The 20,456-nt window shown below is 59.7% G+C and overlaps 2 protein-coding genes and 1 long non-coding RNA gene across 3 annotated transcripts; all 3 read right to left on the bottom strand.

Moving 5' to 3' along the window:
- Positions 1 to 97: 97 nt before the first annotated feature.
- Positions 98 to 3,587, bottom strand: LOC119098824 (RNA helicase Mov10l1-like). Its single transcript, XM_037221872.1, has 5 exons — positions 3,553 to 3,587; positions 2,951 to 3,057; positions 2,381 to 2,580; positions 393 to 482; positions 98 to 121 (listed from the first exon to the last, which is right to left on the bottom strand). The coding sequence occupies exons 2-5, from the start codon at positions 3,015 to 3,017 to the stop codon at positions 98 to 100; spliced, it is 381 nt and encodes a 126-aa protein (XP_037077767.1). The 5' UTR covers positions 3,018 to 3,057; positions 3,553 to 3,587.
- A 6-nt stretch (positions 3,588 to 3,593) lies between these two features.
- LOC119098579 (uncharacterized) lies at positions 3,594 to 4,545 on the bottom strand. The gene is made up of 3 exons (XR_005094265.1): positions 4,510 to 4,545; positions 4,017 to 4,125; positions 3,594 to 3,662 (listed from the first exon to the last, which is right to left on the bottom strand). It is a non-coding gene; the product is annotated as an uncharacterized LOC119098579 (long non-coding RNA).
- A 3,123-nt stretch (positions 4,546 to 7,668) lies between these two features.
- Positions 7,669 to 9,614, bottom strand: LOC119098822 (RNA helicase Mov10l1). The gene is made up of 5 exons (XM_037221871.1): positions 9,607 to 9,614; positions 8,929 to 9,218; positions 8,490 to 8,644; positions 8,043 to 8,188; positions 7,669 to 7,684 (listed from the first exon to the last, which is right to left on the bottom strand). Exons 1-5 carry the CDS (start codon positions 9,612 to 9,614, stop codon positions 7,669 to 7,671), a joined length of 615 nt encoding a protein of 204 aa, XP_037077766.1.
- Positions 9,615 to 20,456: the final 10,842 nt, after the last annotated feature.

Below are 20,456 nucleotides of genomic sequence, written 5' to 3'. Positions count from 1 at the left end.
AGCCGACCATGGACCGGTCACAATCTGACCGACACGGCCTCCTCCGGGCGGCACACGCTCAGCGGACGCCATGGGGGCAGCCGACCGCTGAACGCGGTCACACCTCTGCCGACAGGCCCTCCTCCGGGCGGCACACGCTCAGCGGACGCCAGCGGTGGAGGCAGCCGACCGCTGGACGCGGTCACACCTCTGACCGACACGGCCCTCCTCCGGGCGGCACACGCTCAGCGGACGCCAGCGGTGGAGGCAGCCGACCGCTGGACGCGGTCACACCTCTGACCGACACGGCCCTCCTCCGGGCAGCACACGCTCAGCGGACGCCAGCGGTGCGCCCGCTCCGGCCAGCGCCGTCCGCGCGTGCCCGCCTGGCGCCGCGGCCGGCGGCCACTCACCAGCAGCGGGTTGTAGCAGCCGTGGTCGGCGAACTTCTCGGCGTCCCGGCCGTACAGCGGCCGCTCCGACAGCCGCTCCAGCATCGACGTCTGCGGCGGCGCGGCGGGGTCAGCTGGACGGCTTACACCGCTCCGGGCCCCGACCGACCGCGCTCGCCCGAGTGTGACAGTGCATACATTCACATTCAAATGTTCTTCACGATCATGCTCATTGTCGCAGGCAGGACCCTTGCCATGACATCTCCCCAACAAAGCTTCGAGTTCAGTGGGAGCTTCGAGTTCGAAAGAGAGCTTCGAGTAAACCATGAGAAAGCTAGGAGCGCCTCGGTTGAACATAGCGCCCGCAGCAAACCTTTATCTTCGCACCTGTTCGTCATGAGTTGCATGCCGTCACCATTGAACGGTCAAACACCAATCTTGACTCCCGACCCCAGAAATCATATCTAGCTCCCTCCCCTCCCCATCCCCCTTACCTAATCTCCTGACCTGACCGACGCCCCGGCCGGACCTCCGGAGCCTGACGTCACCACCTCAGCTGACACCGCCCGCAGAGCCCCACCGCCCGACGCCGGCGCCGCGCGCCTCCCTCTCCTCACCTAATCTCCTGATCTGACCGACGCCCCCGGCCGGACCTCCGGAACCTGACGTCACACTCAGCAGCTGACACCGCCCGCAGAGCCCCACCGCCCGCCGCCGGCGCCGTTCGCCCTCCCTCTCCCCTCACCTAATCTCCTGATCTGACCGACGCCCCCGGCCGGACCTCCGGAACCTGACGTCACACTCAGCAGCTGCACCGCCCGCAGAGCCCCACCCCGCCGCCGCGCCGCGCGCCCTCCCTCTCCCCTACCTAATCTCCTGATCTGACCGACGCCCCCGGCCGGACCTCCGGAACCTGACGTCACACTCAGCAGCTGGCACCGCCCGCAGAGCCCCGCCGTCCGCCGCCGGCGCCGCGCGCCCTCCCTCCCTGACCTAATCTCCTGATCTGACCGACGCCCCCGGCCGGACCTCCGGAACCTGACGTCACACTCAGCATCTGGCACCGCCCGCAGAGCCCCGCCGTCCGCCGCCGGCGCCGCGCGCCCCTCCCCTCCCCTCACCTAATCTCCTGATCTGACCGACGCCCCCGGCCGGACCTCCGGAGCCTGACGTCACACTCAGCAGCTGACACCGCCCGCAGAGCCCCACCGCCCGCCGCCGGCGCCGTTCGCCCTCCCTCTCCCTCACCTAATCTCCTGATCTGACCGACGCCCCCGGCCGGACCTCCGGAGCCTGACGTCACACTCAGCAGCTGACCCGCCCGCAGAGCCCCACCGTCCGCCGCCGGCGCCGCGCGCCCTCCCTCTCCCCTCACCAAATCTCTGATCTGACCGACGCCCCCGGCCGGACCTCCGGAGCCTGACGTCACACTCAGCAGCTGACACCGCCCGCAGAGCCCCACCGCCCGCCGCCGGCGCCGCGCGCCCTCCCTTCCCCTCACCTAATCTCCTGATCTGACCGACGCCCCGGCCGGACCTCCGGAACCTGACGTCACACACACAGCAGCTGACACCGCCCGCAGAGCCCCGCCGCCCGCCGCCGCGCCGCGCGCCCTCCCCTCCCCTCACCTAATCTCCTGATCTGACCGACGCCCCGGCCGGACCTCCGGAGCTGACGTCACACTCAGCAGCTGACACCGCCCGCAGAGCCCCGCCGTCCGCCGCCGGCGCCGCGCCCTCCCCTCCCCTCACCTAATCTCCTGATCTGACCGACGCCCCCGGCCGGACCTCCGGAGCCTGACGTCACACTCAGCAGCTGACACCGCCCGCAGAGCCCCGCCGTCCGCCGCCGGCGCCGCGCCCCCCCCTCCCCTCACCTAATCTCCTGATCTGACCGACGCCCCCGGCCGGACCTCCGGAGCCTGACGTCACACTCAGCAGCTGACACCGCCCGCAGAGCCCCGCCGTCCGCCGCCGGCGCCGCGCGCCCCTCCCCTCCCCTGCCCTGACCTGGAGTCCCCAAGCGGCGGCGTATCGCGACTGGAGGACGGGCCCCAGCTGCTGTGGGTCGCCGGCCAGCACGGCCTGGCCGTCCAGCGCCGACACGAGGCCCAGCGCCACCAGCGTTTCCGGCTCCGTCATGTGGCCCGCCTCGTCCACGAACGCGTGTGTGAAGTGACTCTGCCGCAGCCCCAGCCGGTACAGGTTGCCTGCCGGGGCGCCGACAGGGGGCACGATCAGCAGCCGCCCACCGCGGCGCCCCCGTGCGCGACCCTCAGTACGGAGAAGCCGGCGTGAGTACCAGCACTAATCTACGGACACACCGATTAGTTTGACACACCACCGAGCGTCAGCAGAGTGAGTATCCAAAATACGCCAGTGTGCATTCACTTACATACGATCTAGTCACCAGCCCTTACTGCAAGAAACACGGCCGCGGGCAACACCGACGCTTCCTTTCGTTGCATATAAATGACTTTAATAGCACAGGCTTCGCATCGAGCATGAGCATCCATGAGACTAGCTCCAGCTGGCCAGCAGCGTCGCTGCGCCCGGCCGGCCGCCGCCGCGCCTACGGACCTAGGGCGCCGGCGGTGCCGACCACGATACGGCGCCGGGAGGCGGCCTCCAGAGAGTCGCCGGACATGACGTACGGCTGCACCGGCTCCGGACAGGCGTCCCCGGACCTGGCGACACCCCGGCGCACACATCAGCGGCACCCGCCGCCGGGCGACACGAGCGCTCCCAACACCACTCCAAGTACGCCACTCTACTGTCCTCGGCTTTCTGGCGTATCAATAACTTAGCATACCCATCCCGCACTGCATTAGAAAAGGCTGTTTAGACCATTCTGGCCTCTGTAGAAACGCTCGTTATTAAAATACACGGGACGCTACCTCTGAAAAGCCTTGTCCAGTGCGTCCCCGACGTCTACCCCTGCCAGCCCCTGCCACCCCCTACCATCGGCCTCTGCCAGCCCCTGCCATCGGCCTCTCCCAGCCCCTGCCGTCGGCCTCTGCCAGCCCATGCTGTCGGCCTCTGCCAGCCCATGCCTTCGGCCCTGCCAGCCCCCGACGTCGGCCTCGGGCAGTCCCTGTCGTCAGCTTCACCCCCCCCCCCCCTCCCCCTGTCGTCGGAGTTCTGGCCGACGTTCAGCCGTCGGCGGCACGCGCGGCACCCACCGGTTGAAGGAGGTGACCGCACCAGAGCCGCGCTGTGCACGGCGCCGCTGGCGTGCAGCCTCTCCGTGATGAGATCGGCGGCGCTGTTGGAGGGCGTGGCCACCAGCAGGCTGACGGCCCCGGACACGACAGCCGGTCAGTCACACACGCCGGCCCTCCCGGACCACCTCCGGCCCTGGCGCCGCAGCGGGCCAACACGGGCCGCGCACCAGCTGCCGACCGACGCACCGGTCCACCGCCGGCCCGAGCACACCAGCTCCGGCTCACTGACATGACATCACATGACATCGCACGCATGACACTCACTGACAACACGTCTGCGAACACTAACCAGGTGTCCCAGATCACGGGAAGAAAGGCGAAGGACGGCATAGAACACCTGCTGAAACAAATCACGCTGTGCTCCGGCTCGCCATGCGAAGCAAAGAGCCGGCGAGACTGCGCACTTTCGCAGGGAGACGTACCGACTGTTAGGGCACATAGTGTACACCTGGAGGATGCACTCCACCACCGTCACCGTTTTGCCGGAGCCCGGCGGGCCGTAGATGATGTACGGCAGCGGACGGGCCATCCCTGTGAGAACACGACCCGGGTCAGCCAGGGTTTCGCTCGCAGCCGCCACATATACCGCCAACGTCCGCCGTGGCGTCTGGCCTAATGGGTCACGCGGGATCACGTACGTGGCATCTGGCCTAATGGGTCACGCGGATCACATACGTGGCGTTGGCCTAATGAGTCACGCGGATCACATGCGTGGCGTTTGACCTAATGGGTCACGCGGGATCACATACGTGGCACGGCAGTTTCCAAACACACAGCGGGGTCTCCAGCATGGAAGGCACCACCGCACGCCTTCAGCGTTGTCGTTCCGCCGCCGTTCCCCGCCCGACGCACGGCGCTGTCGCCCGTCAGTCAGCCGACCCTGCGCCTGGGCTAGTCAGCGCCGGCCGGCCTCACCTTTGAGCACGCGGCGGACGGCCGACCTCTGGCGGGGCATTCAGCGCCCGGTTGAACCAGCGCAGCAGCCTGGACGCCAGGTCGCTCGGCGCCGGCGCGCTCAGCAGCCGCGGCACGCAGAAGCTGCCCGCGCCGGCCCCGTCTCCGTCGGCCGCCGTCAGCAGCGGCAGCGGCGGCGGAGGCGACGGCGGCGGCGGCCGGTCGCGGCAGCACGAACGGCGCCCGCCGCGCGCCCGGCACCGCAGACAGCGCGCGCAGCCGGCCGGCGGCCGCCGCGTACGCGCGGGCCGGCGATTTGAGCGGCGACGGCGGCGTCCGAGAGGCGGGCGGCGGCCGACGCCCGGTCCGTCCGTCCCGGCGGCGGCGACGGCGACTCGGACCGAGGCGGGCAGCCCCCGGACAGAGTGGGCCGCTGCTCGGCGGAGAGCGGGGGCGGCAGGGGCGGTGGGCGGGGAGCGGGGGCGGCGGCTGCTGCGGCGCCGTCCCCTGCCGCCGGGACGGCCCGGGCCCGGCCCGGGCTCGGTCGCCGGAGCCGGCACAGCGCACATCTGCGACGGCGACCGACTTGAACAAGCGGTCGACGACGGCCTGCGGCGGCGGCTGCGGCGGCGGCCGGGCGTCCCGGCGCCGGCGCCTCGTCCTGAGAGCCGCCATCGGTCGACACGTGAACGACAGGTCCGACTCGGACTGGCCGTCGGTCGCGGGCCGGAGCTCCGGCGGCGGCCGGCGCCGCAGCGCCTCCCGCCGTCGTCCGGTGGCCGTTAACGAGGCGGCTCGGGCCCGGCAACCGGCCGGCCCGCGGAGCCGGCGCACGCCGCCTCCGGTCGTGGCGCGGGCGTGACGCCGTTTACAGCGGGTGGCCGGCGCCCGGCGGTCTGGTCTCGGGCCGGCTGTGACGGGGGCACGTCTGGCGGGCCGTTCACGGCGGGCCCGGCACCCGGCTTCTCCTCCTGTTCTGGCGGCGAGGGCTTCACCTCCGCGGCGGACTGGTCGTTCAGATCGAACGATACCCGCTTGGTGTGGAGAGCACACGGGCGGCTCTGACCAGCAGGCCTCTTCCACAAAGCTTACCTGCGCAGAGGGACCGCTTGGGAGCATAAAACTAACACCAGAAAGCAATCACTGAATGTTTCTAAAACAAACTAATTCGGCGGAAAGGTCTTGACGAGTCAAACAAAGAAGTCAATCGAGGGGCCCCGCCTTACATACGTGCTGGATATGGACGAAATCGCGAACAATGCATGATCTGTTCGCACCACTGCCTTCTGAGTAAAACTCTGCATTCTTCATTTTTTATGGCATGTAGCCTCGGCTGCCCGCTCGCCAGATTTCCGTTCATTCTGGTTGGACGTCAATTACAGCATGGGACACCAAACCTGAGCTAGCAGCATAGACAGTGGTCCATCCACTTTTGGACGCATACAGTTTGTCTCACACAATCCAAGAGCAGGAGAACAAAGCGCACCGTGACGGGGTCCCCTCAGCGCGGGCGGTCACCTGCGGGAGCTGGACTGTGACCCGGCTGGGGGGGGGGGGGGGAGCCTCACCCCCTGCGCGGGCAGTCACCTGCAGCGGCTACACGGTGACCCCGCTGGAGGGGGAGGGGGGGGGGGGAGTGAGCCCCAAGCCCTGCTGGGGTGGTCACCTGCTGGCAGCCGGACGCTGACCCGGCTGGGGAAGAGGACGCCGGCGCCGAGCCGCGCCACGGCCGTCTCCACGGCCCGGTGCAGCTGGCGCAGCTGGCTCCGGCTGAACTCGAAACGACGCGTTGTACTCCTGGCCCGTGTAGCGCTGCTGGAAGTCCGGGTGAAACATGAGCTCCACGGCCGAGTGGCGCACCTGGTGGATGTGGCCCTCGTACTTCAGACCTGCCGGCAACAGAGCGGCGCCCGTGAGGTCTCTGTCTGTCTGTCTGCCTGTCTCTGTCTCTGTATCTGTCTCTCTCTCTCTCTCGTACTGGAAACCTCCGGAGAACAGAGCGATACGCGAGGGCACGGCGCGCCCCCCTTACACTTCAGACAAACCGCAAACAACGGAGCAGCAAAAGGCACGAGGCGGTGGATGACACCGCGCTTACATGAGGTGCTTCCATTTCTCAATCACCCGTGAACCTTCCAGTTGCACATGTTGTACACCAGATATGGCCTCCTAAGCACGCGTGTCGCGCGTTAGCGCTCTTACAGAGGCCCAGAGAACGTGCGGGGCGCATGTTCGTGTACAGCGACCGTGTCGGCGCACAGAGCCCGCGACCGCGCTGAGTCCAGTTTGAACTCGGCGGTGCAGGCGTGCCAGCGAGGCGAGACACACAAGGGCGCGCCTACCCTGCACCGTTCCAGCGCCCGGGTCACCGTCCCAGGCGTGGGGCGGCGCACGGAGCGCCGGCCGGCGGGCCAGCTGCGGCCGGGCCACTGACCGGACTCCTCGAAGGGGTGCGAGAGCAGCACCTTGTCGCCCACCACCAGCGACGGCCGACTCTCGGGCCAGCCCGGGCACCGCCAACTGGAGGCACTCGCCGGCGCGCGACAGCGCCACGCCCGTCAGGTCGAACTGGCGGATGTGCCGGATCATCTCCACCTGCCGGACGGCGGGCGTCAGGCGCGACGGGTGGCGAGGCGGTCAGTCGCGCACTCTGCCGGGGCCCTAACACCCTCCATCGCTCGGCACCGCCTGGCGCCAGACACATGGCATGACATCAATCCCAACAGGAACTTATGTCGTCACCCACCGCGCTTGACGTCCAGCTACCGCCCCAACGTCGAGGGCCACTGTGGGGCGGACTGGGGCGGCGCTCGCTCGCCGCGCGGTCTCGCGCCCGTCGGCCCGACGAGCGTCAGACGTCGGGCCGCGGCGGCGCCAGCCCACCTCCTCGAGGAAGAGCAGCAGGCTGAGCCGCTTGTCGGTAGTTGTCGGCGGTCAGCGGGTCGGCCAGGCACGGGTAGTGCTGCAGCAGCTGGTCGCCGTCCATGGCCAGCAGGCGCGGCGGCAGCGGGTACGGCGCCAGCCGCGCCGACACGAACGGCGCCGGCTTGAAGGCCGGCTGGCCGGGCACCACCACACAGCCCTGGCGGCCGTCCAGCTCGGCGGCGGCGGCGCGCGGCCGACGGCGCGCCGCCGCGCCCGGTCGCAGCCGGTGAGCGTCCGGGTCCTCCACGGTCACGCTCAGCCAGCGGCCGATCTGGAAGGCGCCGAACTCGAGCAGGCAGAGGGCGCGCGCAGCGCCCAGCAGATGCGCCCGGCAGTGCACGGCCACCGCCGCCTGGCCGCCGGCCGGCACCTCGGCCGGCTGCGGCAGCGCCGCCGAGAACTGGCCACCCGAGTCCGAGAGCAGGCGGACGGCGGCCAGCGTTACCGCGGCGCCGCTGCCGTTGCGCACCACCAGCGCCGCCTGCCGGCTCTCGCCGCACTTCAACTGCCGGAAGTCACCGTCGCCGGCGACCGTCACCCCGTGTTTGTCCTCGAGCAGAGCGGCTGAGAAGGCGGTGGCGGCAGCAGCGGTGGGCGGCGCGGCCGGCGCCGGGCGCAGCCAGGCGCGCGCCTCCAGCGCCGCCACACGGACAGCGCGCCAGTTGAGCGTAACGCCGCGCGGCGTCGTCTGCGAGCTCTCGACGGCCGAGCAGCGCACGCGGTCCCCGCGCCGCGGCAGGTACGGCAGCTGCCAGGCCGACGCGTGGAAGTACACCTGGCAGGGCGGCGCACAGTCAGACCGTGCTAAGAGGCGCGCGGAGCCGGCAGCTGCGGAGAGCCAGCGACGTCTTTCCTCCACGAGACAGTCACACATGAACCGTCCCCGAGAGCTCATCCAATAAAAACCACATGCCGAGCTATATATTTCAAAGAGAGCAAGCACACAGGACCATCAGAAGGTTCAAAATCTGGCATGGTTTGGAGCGACACAACAGCAGCCGTCGCTGAAAAGAACACCAGCGTGCCGCGATCTACTTATGCGGCCGGTGGGCGATACGGCGCCGCCAGCTCGTCACCTGGTTATCGACGAGCCCGAAGACGGGCGGCTCGTGAGCGACGAGCGTCACCTCTCCGTCGAGCTGCCAGCGGCGCAGCGGGCGCACCTGGACGCACGCCTCGGCCGTCACCTCCAGCGGGATCGGCTCGCTGCTCTCCACCTCCAGCCAGTCGCCTGGCGACCAACCGTCAACCAACCGTCATCCAGGCGGAATGACCCACGTAGTGATGACGTTACAACGGCACCTCGCACGATAGCATGCGTGCACCCAGCACCGGAGGCGTTTATCAGCGCAACCTTTACAGCACAGTGAATGCAAAGGTCGCATCGAGCCACCGACTCCCATGTAACTGACGGTGACTGCGCTTAGGAAGGCATAGTTGCGTCATTCATGTACACATGCTCTCCCTAAAGCCAACAACACTGCACATATAACCCCGGCCTCGCATGGGCCGCACCTTCCATAGGCACGAAGTCGATCTCGGCGCAGCCCTGGTGCAGCCGGTACTCCAGGTCGCGGTCGGCCAGCACCAGCACGCCGGCGTCGAAGCGGCGCAGCTGGCCCACCAGCCGGTTCTCGGCCGGCGCATGGCCGGTGTCCCGCTCCCACTCGTCACTGACGGGCTCCACGTGAACGGCGAGCCAGGCGTGGCCGGCGTCCCTGCGCCGCGACTGGCCGCGCACCAGCTCGCCCACCTCGGGCAGCCTGCCGCCGCGCACGGCCGCCGCCTCGAACCACACGTCGCCACTGACGGTGCCCGCCCTCGGGCGACACGCTCAGCACGCGGCCCTCGAACCAGCAGCGCTGCTCGTCCGGCCGCGGCTCGTCCGCCGGGAAGAAGAGGTGTAGCGGCGGGGGCGCGGCCGCTGGCTCCGGCCGCGGCCACAGCCAGCCGCGCACGGCCTCCAGCATGGCGGCGGCGGCGGCGGCGGCGGTGGCGGCGGTGGCGGCGGCGGCGGCGCGGCGTCGGCCCCGCCGTGACGCGCGCGGGCCGCCGCGGTAGTCGCTCGCTCGGGACGGTCGCGGCTGCCGAGTCTCCCTACACCGGCAAACACAGCAGACTTCAGAATTCTTGAGAAACGCGAGGTGAGAGAATACAGGCAGAAAATCAGAGGACGCGGCTAAAACGGCTTGCATTCTCATACTTCCAGTCGGTCTCGCTGATGTAGTCAAGTGCCTTTTTCAGCTTCCTCAGCCGTTTCAGGTGGTCCTCCTGGCGCGAGTCTGCTAAGTTTTTCTCCACCTGCAAAACACGGGTCCTGTTCTGTGACAGAGCAACGTCGTGCCTGACGTACAGAATGGCACCTCACAGTAGACTTGGCACTTCTGTGCCCTATACACAAGCTGGATTAATGCTCCTTAGAAAGGAGTATAACATCAATTCCAGCATAGAGATAAAAATTAAGGGAAAAAACAGCAATATAACCTTTATGAACTATCTGAAACAGAGTAAAAGCTATCAAGACTTGTGTGAGCCCTGCTGGTGAACATGCTTAATAAGTCACTTGGCTCTGGAAGTCAACACATCTCAGATGTGGCCCACCTCCTGCTCAAACCAGTGCCGGGACTGATCGGCTGACTCGCCACGCTCCTGAGCCTGCTGCTCCGCCTGCTGGCTGGGTGAAGACAAAGCAGCTTCCTCGGTGCCACACTGTCAGCATCCATTTTCAACACTCATCTGAAATCTGAAAAGAAAACAATGTGGTGTGAGGGTGACAGTGGCTGGCAAACATATGGTATGCTTGTTTACATGTTGCACTTCAGTGTTCAAAAAGCTTCTGTCCAACTTCACTGATGACCAGCCTCTTTTTTGGGTGCCCTGCAATGAAATGAAATTTTGCTATGCAAGCACAGAGCACTGATCATGAACACACACCCTTTGACCTGTAGGATCCAGGCTTGAAACCACACCACCCTCTGATGAGCATGTGGGGCTCTCTTCACTAAACAATCCAACCATGAGAGGTACATGGTCAGCATTTAAGCACAATCACTTTGCCAGTGCATTCACACTGTCAGTGAGCTCATGTGGGGCTCTACAAATGCCTACAATCACACAATTTTTGGTAGGAAAATTCGTTGTATGTGGCTGGGTGGGAGGATCAGCAAATATGAAACTTAGTGACTGTCTCATTCAAGATGGTGGATATGGAGCACGAGTTAGTTGGCTTAACTGTGCCTGGTGCCCTCAAGGTTGACACAAGGGCAGGGAGTCTGGGGCATTACATGATTACACTGGGCACAGAATGAGCCACAAGAGCCAAACTTAGGGTGTGGCTGTGTGGATTGTGACTGATGTGTGGGCTGCAACTTCTATGTGGGCCACAACTGATTTGTGGACTGTGACTGATCTGTCACATTCTGTGGGATGAGAAGAAAGCATAAATGGAAGCATTGCAGACAGTAAAGTAACAAGATGTAAGAGAAATGCATAACAACCTACTGGATGAGATGGCAGCATTACATTCTCCAAGTGGTGAAACTGACAGAATGTAGTGCCTCTGTAGATGCAAGAGTGATAAAGCAGTGAAAGACCTGGTCCAGGCAGCTGGTCTGGTTCATTGCCAGCTGGACAACAAGGGTGATTCTATTGGTCAATGTCAGCCTTGCTGCTGCACTGGATCAATGGCAAGCTGGCAGAGTGCCATACATCTGATTGAAGTCATAGCACAAAACCAGGGCCAATACCCCATATGATGAAAAATTTATTTTTCTGTAGGCTAAGGATTAACCAAAAATATCTGAAACATGGAATCAAAGGCTTTGGAACTCAGGCATCATTTTTGTTAGAGATTTTCAGACTGTCTTGGTTAGAAGAAAGTGATCATGTGGAGTCAGGTTTATAACTTCCAGTGGCCTGCAGTCAGACCCATTAGAAAACTATAGCTATATGTCAGGAACAGCACTGTTCATGGTCTGGAAGAATTCTCCCTTTCCAACTTAAAGCCCTTCCTACATGCCAAATCACAGGCCTGGTCATCAAATAGTATAAAAATATCTTTATTTTGTATTGATGCTTCAGTATTCCATAACATAAAGTTTAAATTGTATGGCAGGTGACTAGTTTTCCATTTCACATCACTGAGTTTCATGTATCAGGGCAGAAGAGCACTTGTATGAAGGGGCTTCATGTCATGAGGTACTCAAATGGGCTTGAGAGCACTATGCTGGTAACTTAATGTCACTCCTTGTCAACAGTGCTGATGCAGACTTCTTTTTAATAAGATATATCATCACAACCACAGGGTTGTCCTCTGGTTCCGGTAACGGGCCTCAAATTGTCATTCGTTAAATGGCCACAATTTGTTCACTCGAATCCTGTGGAAGCGGGAACTGGAATGAAATGGTAAGGGTAGTCTACACCACGCTCCCTTTTACTTTACCCCCCCCCCCCCCCCGCCCCTTCCCCCCACACACACACAAAGAACCACATAACCAATTTAAAAAATGAATGTCGAAAGCATCGCTCGTCCGCACACCCCCCAACACACCGTTCTCTCATTTAAACCGTATGACGTACAAATGTATGCCGTTGTTAAAGTGCCTTGTGAATGCCCAAGCCCCGCATTACTGCATTCTGGGGTAGCGATACTGTGACGTCATCTTGGGACTAAGTCATATGACGCCAATGCTACAGCCGCGAGAAAACGCCGTTTTTGAGGGCTTGTTTGAACATAAATATTTTAATAAACCGAGCTTTTTAAGACCTAGGACATTCAATGGAGCATTTTCACCTGCGAATAAACTCATTTACCAGTTAATTTATCCCGGAGAGTTCTAGCCGGAAGTGCATAGAAAGCCTGTGTAAGAGAGAAACAGCATACAACCGTGTAGGGTCGAGATGAGAACGGCGGTCCAGACGGGCTTGCAGCACCCTGGGACGCACATTGAGAAGTTGGGATGCACTTCCTGTAACATTAGGAGGGGTATTGCATGGGTGGATGCAGGGTTGGCTTGACCTAATGGAGGCAGAGGGTGAGCCCCGGGAGGCATAAATGCAGGGCGTGCCATTTCAGCTCAAGATAGCAAATTGTGTAAAATGGGACATCTGGCAAGCTTTGCGATTTCTGCCAGCCAAAAAGTGGTGGCCCGTTTCTCAACTGGGAAATAGTCTTGGGGATATATAAGGGTAGTCGGGGTGTTATTCGCTGCGTACCGTTTCATCACTAAACCCTGTGGGGTCCCAAGAGCTTTGGGGCCTCTTCTAAACATATCCCTCAATGAATATATATATATATATATATATATGTATATATATTGTAAGATAACGAAGCAATGAAGAGCGCGGCTGACTATTTCAAACGTTAGCGGCACCTCCCTGCGCACCTCCCCCCGCGCCTCCCTCTCTCCCGCTGCCGCCGCGCCGGCCGGTTCGGGCGGCAGTCAGCTGACTCAGCAGACAGGGCTGAGGAGACGACCCCACATGTACCGGCCGGCCGGCTCGGCGTACACACAGCCACCCCCCCCCCCCTGATCTTAGATCACAACACGTCACACATCATACACAGGGTCATACACATAATATAACGCGTCTCACTGGCTCATGTATGGGCGCGCTGCCGTACAGCACAACTTCTCCCCGGCTGCGGCTCTCGGCTCACATCATGATCGTCAACTGCCAGCTCCTCAATGTTCCCTTCCGCCCTGGCTCTGCCTCCGGCGCCCCGGCTTCCCTGACCTCGCGTTCTGCGCCCTGATCCACACGCGGAGCCGCTATTTGGAACACGCTCGGTTCGTCTACACCGGAGCCTTCCGCCGCCCCCCTTTCCTCACTCGCGTCATCTCGCTCCGCCCTGGCGACAAGCAGGTCGCGCACGTGCCGAGGCATCCTGTTGACCCCCACGGTCTGCGCGGACAGCACTTTGGTGACGGTGCCGAGCGAGCTCCGTTTACCACATCGGCGGCCTCGGGTCCCGCACCCCCACACTGTCGCCAACACCAAACTTACATACCAGTACACTAGGCTCATCCACCACTCTGTCAATTCCGCGCACGCGAAGCTCTTACCGGTGTGCCGCGTTCGCAGGCGCGGTCTCATGTCCCATCCCGTCCCTCGGTGTCACACTGTACGTATAGACCGCTTCAGCCACCGAACACTGTGACCGAGCCACGACAGATTTGACCGTTGGGTGGCATCGTTCCACCACCCCCCGCTTCCAGACGGTGCATGAGGTGCACGGAACCGGACCGCGAGCCCCCCACCGCCGCGCGAAGTCTCCAAAGCCTGCATTGTCACTGCCGTCGTCGGCCGGGCGCGCCTGCAGAAATACTGAGTGCGCTTAGCTCCTGGATGTCCAGAGAGTGCAAGCACTCAGCGGATTCCTGACAGCTCCCCCGCGCCTCGTCACTGGAGACGGCGGCGCAGGTGACACGTTGGACGCAGCCGACAGCCACTTCTACGGAACTCGAATCAGAACATCAGCCTTGTTCTCACAGGAGCTCACAAAGCTGACGCTAACTGCCAGCTCGTACTCCTCGATGGTCGGCTTGAAGGTCTGCAGGCGCCGGCGAATCAGCATTCGCTAGCCGCCTTTGTCCTCAGCCGAGCTTTGCCCGAGAGCACGTCGGAGACCCAGTGGTACACGGACCGAGAGTCAGTCATCACACCTCCACAGTCCTGGCTCCCCACACGATGGCCAAATTTGTACCTTTCAGCACAGCGTCCATCTCGGCCATGTTAATGTGCACACGCTCGTCGCGTCGGAACCAGCTCCCGTCTTCCTCTATCTCCCCGTTCACTTCCAGGGCGGCTCCTAGTGCCAACGAACTAGCGTCCACCCACACTCCCGCCACGGCACCGTCCACGTCCCACTGTCCTCCCGCGGGGTCAGCCTCTGCCGCACGGTGCAGCATCTCTTCCACCATCCCGATCATGCGTGCGTCTTTCACTTCCTCATCCCACGATGTTGTCACTGAGTTTATCAGGCGCTTTACGAACGAAGTCACGGGTCGAATCCACCCACAGACCGGCAGATGGGCGATCAGGCGGGCCACACAGGGAGAATACACTCCGTTTAGTCAGTGGTCGCGGCGCGTCGATCACTTCGTTATCCCTCCGCCACACGAGCCGTGCTCGCTTCTCCTCGACGCGCAGTCCAAGCACACAGGCGCCGTCGGACAGCCGCACGGCTGGCTTACAGTCGAGACCATACCAGCGGAGGTGGGCTTCCACATACTGCGCGGGGGCGACGTTTTCGTTGACGAAAATATCGTTCACAATGCGGGGACGCTGCGCGGTCGACTCTGGAGTCCCAGCTCAGCACTGCAGCCAGGATCCTCTTCAGCACCAGCGGCGCTATGTTGAAAACCGAATCCCAGACGCATCAGGCAGTACCGGGTGCCACGGAACACGACCGTCTGATAGGAACAGAGAGATTTGTGAGCATGGATCTGTAGGTATGCCTTAAGGAGATTATCAGTGCAGCATCGCGCCCCAGCTTGCGCCACTCCCGCAGCTTCTCGGCACACACGTCTGCGTCGGAGGCGTGAGCTGTGACGTGGTCATTGAGTTTATTACACATACATAATTTCTTCACTGCTCCGGATGGAGGGTGAAGTTGGGACTAGCAGCGCGGTGATATTAGTAGTCCTTGGAGTGGTTCTTCCCGTTACACACGCCTGAGACCACTTGGGTTATGAACGCCCCTGACGGAGATCTCGCCTTCTCTCTCCAGTCGCCTTCGATGTCAACATTAGCTGACTTTAAATGCAATTGTAATTTGTCCATTTCTCCCTTATGCTGAGCTGCCGTTGCTTCCACAACTAGTGCTTACAATTTACAGAATTTCATGCAAATCCACACCTTCGCCTCCCTATCGTCAAGCGCTGCATTCATTCGTCGCATCCCTTATCAATTTCGTTCCAACAAGTTTGCCCTACTAGTGGCCCCACTAGTTTGCCCTACTCCAGTGGCACGCATGGCCGGATACACTGGCAAATTTGAGGTTTTAGGAAACTTGGACATACGTTTGCAATGTAAGTTCCTCCACACCTCGATACGTCAGGCTCTTTTACTCGAAGCATTCGGGTTCATTCGGGTGAAGGGTAAAGGCTTATAACTAAACGCCCTTTCCTCCAGTACAGGAGCATGACGACAGCGCACAGTTAATACGCTGTTGCCCTGTGGCCCTGAGTGGCTCTTCATCCTTAGTATCGCCCAGGTGCGTATCGCTCCCGAGGAGAGCCTGTCCCTCCTTCTATGCCAACCACTCAGCGATTTACCGGCTGTCATGTATGCCGTCCTTGCCGAGTGCGATATCCTTCGCGAACGTCCTTACGAGAAACCTGTGACGCCTTTGCCGACTCGCCCCCTCCATAAAGTCTTATGAGCACTGTTCCTGTACAATGACAGCTCCTACGACAGACGCACCCTCCCTCTTGAATGAGGTCAGCCTTTCAACGTAATCACTTCAGCTCTGACGGTTCAAGTCCAGTTTCTTTATGCAACCAAATTACTGACGTCGACAGACAGCATGCGCATAGGAGCCCTGTGTATAAAGTCATCTTTGGGCCCACGCGCCCCCGGTGGGTTGTTATAAGTGTATCCAGATAATGTCTTTGGCTTTTCCCCGATAGTCTGGTAACGTGGAGGGCATATTAATTTCCTTCAAAATTGCCCAGTTTCAAAGGCCGAAATAATCGATCCACCTTAACACTGAGGTTAAACAATTTGTGACATAGTTTGATCAACGTGCTCCCCATTTAAGCATGCCATCCCATGTCATCATTGCATTACATTCGAATCCGTGTGATAACATGCCCCATGAACAGGATACATATGTCCGACTCATTGAAACCCAGTTTATAATTTCTGTTATAAGTTACGTGACCCACCCGCCCACTAACGTGTGTGTCACGTTACGTGTGTCACTAACGTGTGTGTCACGCTATCATACGTCACGTCATGTTACAAAAGTGCAATGCCCGCGGTGTTCGTCCGTCCCGGTAGCTCAGTTGATTAGAGCGCCTGCCTTCCGATCCACCCACCCGTGGCGGAGTGGGTTCGAGTTGCTTTAGGGCGCTCGCTATTTGCTCTTGACGGGTATGGCCTTGCGGCCGGTGGCAGCGGTCGCGCTAAAGGTCAGTTGACGTCAGAGGGGCAGGACAGATCGTGCCGAGCGTTGCGGCACGTTAAACTTTCGCCACAAAATTCTGCCGTTGACATGGAATTGCCCGATCGGATGGTAGGGGTCAGGGCTCACGCAACAAGCACTGCTTAGCGTGAGCTCTGATCCCAAAAATCCATCCATTCAAAGGGTTCGGATCAAATCTTTAAAAAAAAATGTATACGCGAAAACTCAAGACGTTGAATGCTGCAATACAGTGACAGCGTAAATGGGGCCGTTAGCAGCCAGTGCAATATAATCTGTAATTGACAGACAAAAACCGATTTCCGGTCCGGCCTGGCTTTCAACACGAGACCATCAATTCAGGGACCCGACGCGCTACCGCCTACGCCACCGAAACCGTATCGGGCGCTGCGTCTGTGCATGAATGTTCATCTGGATTCGAACCTTATGGCATAGTGGTCATCGGCAGGGGTAAGCCACTTGTAGGCTGAGTACGCTTGTCATGAACTAGTCTCCCATGGTGAAATACTCAGCTCTCCAGATCGTCGGTAGCGCACAAATGTTAGCAAATATGTTTGCATGTTTAATGTCCCAGCAATTGGAAGTTTATTAGGTTCAGTTTAGTATGCAAGTTGTGCCTTTTCTGAATAAGAAGGGAAATAGGGGAGGGAGGTACATCTCTAAAGAAATGTGGAAAACCGTTCCGTACCGTTCTAAATATGCGAGGCCACTCAAGGGAGCCAGTGTGTTCTAGTTGCCACTCACTGCATCTTTCGATAAGTGAGTGTTTGTTTCCCATAGAGTCTATCACCAGCCAATCCTTAATGTTAAATCATCGGCTGATTGTCAATGAATGTGGGTATATCATGTGAACGTACGGCTGCAGACAGATGCACCGGACATTAGGGCCGATTTTTGGGAGCCATTTCATGCTTAGTCTAAATTCACCTGACCCGATTTTGGTTTGCTACTTCGGTGACCATCAACGGGTAAACCTGCGACGCCTGATCAGTGATGGCTCCCCGTCCCCTCTTATTAATCTGATTGTATGCACGTACCACCTGCTCATTATGTCCACAACATTAGATTAGACACAGTGATTACATATGCCATCCTTCAGGATCTACCTGTCACATGCCGAGGTTGTCAGGGTCGCAAAACCTACATCGTAATGGTGCTTAATGAAACTTAGTCACTCTCTTGCATGTCTTACACGCTTCAATCACTGGTGGCACAGTCATCCGACCCTGTGGGCTGGCTGCCTCCCAATCCCGTCTATCTTGTTTGATGCGCACCGTTGACATGCTTCTAAACAAGTAAAGATCTGGTCTCCGTACGGTATAAGGCGTTTGCTCCATCAATGGTCAGGAGTCCATCATTTTCATTCATCGGTATTGTGACGTTGCATCGGAGTAAGCGCGAATTAATTGCAATTTCTGTGCAATTTTGCAATATTTTCACAAATCCTTGTTCGAGGCTTTCGGACCTTGCGAAGAGCATGGAAGTGGTCCTAGAGCTCTATGACGTTGGTTTTGCGAGAACTCACTCTTGCAACCTTCTGTAAATTCTGCAGCAATTGGGAAAAACTCGCATTCATAATCTTTAATGCCCAGCGAGAGCATTCAAGGTGGTGTTAGAGCGTCATCGTGATTCGTTAACAGGTTAACTGTTCTTGCAACACGCTGCAACCCTTTCAACATTTCTCAAAACTCTCTTGTAAGAGCTCCGAAGCTTCGCAGCCCCGCTGAATGTGGTGTTAGAGCGCTGTGCTGCTTTGTTCGGCTGACAAAGCTCTTGCAAGGCTTACAGCCTTTTTTGGCAATGTTTTGAGTTGTTTCTTGGCTTTAATCATTTGCGAGATCCCTAAGGACGTGGGCTCATTTCTTCATACAATCATGCAATCTTGTCTTGGAAACTGCATTCATTACCGCGCTGCATCCCGTGCTCCTCCCAGAACTACACACACTTGTGATACTGGCTAACTACTGATGAGACACACAGGTATTTCACCGCTCAAGGTTGAGTGTTTAGGGTTAAGATTTGGACAGAATGACCTTGACAGGAGTCCGTGCAGTGGTTCTTTCCCTGCCACACCGCGCCGAACACCACCTGGGTTTCTACCGCCCTGCCGGGCCTATCGCCTACTCCTCGCAGTCTGTTCTCGGTTTCAACAGCAGCTGACTTCAAGTGTAATTCTGATTCGTCCATCCCTCCCCTTATGCTGAGATGCCATTCCTCCCACCGTTCCTCACGAGCTAAGCTCCTCCATTCTGCTACATACATTCTTTTCCATTCACACGGTCATTCATGATGCAGCTGTCCGTCCACATCTATTCATACCTATTTAAAACTGGCCCCACAATATTGCCCTGCTAGTCCCCTCCAGTGACACACATGGGCGGAGTGGAGTACTGTTGCCTATACACGGTCGAAGTTGGGGTTTAAAGAACCTCGAGCCCCCGTCTGCAATGTTCATTCCTCCCTATTTCGACACGCCGGGCTCTATCACGCGAGGCGTTCGGGTTCATTCGGGTGAGGGGTAAAAGCGTATAACCAAACGTCCCTTACGTCAATACAGCAGGATTTCATTCTTGGAGTCGCCCAGGTAGCGCCCTGGCCCCTAGGAGAGCCTGCCTTCTCCCCATGCCAACCACAAAGCGACTTACTAGCTGGGATTTTATGCCGTCTTCGCCGAGCGCGACATCTTCCGTAAACCTCTTTACGAGTCGTGACGACTGCGCCGAGTCGCATCTTCCACAAATTCTAGTGGGTATCCTCCCCGCTAAATGAAAGCTTCTCTGACTGACGTTCCCTCCCTTTTGAATGAGATCAATCTCCCAACATGATCACTCTTGCTCTGACGGCACAAAGGTCGGTCTCCTTATCCCCACTGCTACCAAGGTTAGCAGACGTCATACACATGGGGGTGTGGCACACGGTACCGTCTTAGCCTCACACCCCGGCCGGGGTTGGGGTCGTTTGCGACTGTCTCTCTTTGTGGATGGTCCTTTCCCGGAGATAGTGCTACGAGATGTTACCCTCGATCAAGTTGACCTCCCAGCCGTACTAGGGGTGCATCATGTCCCTCCTAGCCATTTTCAAGGCTAGTGGGGGGGGGGGGGGGGACAACATCAGGACAATTGCTGCTAGCAAATGAGTGTGTGAAGACTGTTGGAAGAAGTCACGACTCTACGAAGATTAAATAGGTTTTTCCTCTCCTTGAGTAAAATTGAGTCTGTAGTTTCGATGCACTGAAATAATGTCAAGTACCTAAAATGCATTTGGCGAGTACCAAATAGAACGTAACAATCAGCCGGGGATGAAAACATCGCTGAAACCAACAAATCTCATCATTCTGAAGTCTGTCAGCTGTGAGCTCACTTCCTTAAGGCTAATCGGACTTCTCGAAACGTCAAATGCATTGTACTGTGAAATGAAGCTATAACTAGGCTCCTGACCAGGATGGAGCCCGCGCTTGACACTGTACGAAAGCCCGCGCTTCACTTGTCCGGGAACAGGTCATCGCGGGGAGGGGTAGGCTCTGAGGGGTGTCGTAAGTTACGCACCGTGAATTGGAAACCAAGGGGGGTGGGAAATCTCGGGCCAACGGTGGCGCGGCGTTTCGCGGGGCTACCACCGGTTCAAGCCTCCCGGCCGGCCGGCCCAGAGCAGTATTTCGGCGAACGGCCGGCCACCGTTGGGGGAGGGGGAGGGACGGGGAGGGGAGGGGGGGGGGGGGCGATAAAATGCCACGTAGCCGCGGTTGTCGGGCGCCGGCCGCTACGGGCGGCTAGCCTCACGCTTCAGTGATCGCAAGGGCCGAAATTACGGCCCTCTCAGCCGTTTAGCTGCTCGGCTAGGATCATCAGTCCGTGCAAAAGCCCTAGTTGGCGATCCTTCAGCGGTTCGTATCGGA

The sequence above is a fragment of the Pollicipes pollicipes genome, unplaced genomic scaffold, assembly GCF_011947565.3.
Source record: "Pollicipes pollicipes isolate AB1234 unplaced genomic scaffold, Ppol_2.1 Scaffold_4740;HRSCAF=5597_pilon_pilon_pilon, whole genome shotgun sequence".
Taxonomy (NCBI): domain Eukaryota; kingdom Metazoa; phylum Arthropoda; class Thecostraca; order Pollicipedomorpha; family Pollicipedidae; genus Pollicipes; species Pollicipes pollicipes.
Note: the sequence above shows the minus strand (reverse complement) of the source record. Positions and strands in the feature narration are given on the sequence as shown.

What these genes read in the sequence shown, in the direction of transcription:
- LOC119098824 (XM_037221872.1), bottom strand. Translation starts at nt 3,017, where the DNA reads ATGTCCGGCGACTCTCTGGAGGCCGCCTCCCGGCGCCGTATCGTGGTC. An exon ending in CCGCCGCTTGGGGACTCCAG is followed by an intron (nt 483 to 2,380) that starts GTCAGGGCAGGG and finishes GCGCCGCCGCAG; the next exon opens with ACGTCGATGCTGGAGCGGCT. An exon ending in GCTGCTACAACCCGCTGCTG is followed by an intron (nt 122 to 392) that starts GTGAGTGGCCGC and finishes TGCCGCCCGGAG; the next exon opens with GAGGGCCTGTCGGCAGAGGT.
- LOC119098822 (XM_037221871.1), bottom strand. An exon ending in CGACTTCGTGCCTATGGAAG is followed by an intron (nt 8,645 to 8,928) that starts GTGCGGCCCATG and finishes GTTGGTCGCCAG; the next exon opens with GCGACTGGCTGGAGGTGGAG. An exon ending in TCGGGCTCGTCGATAACCAG is followed by an intron (nt 8,189 to 8,489) that starts GTGACGAGCTGG and finishes CCGCCCTGCCAG; the next exon opens with GTGTACTTCCACGCGTCGGC.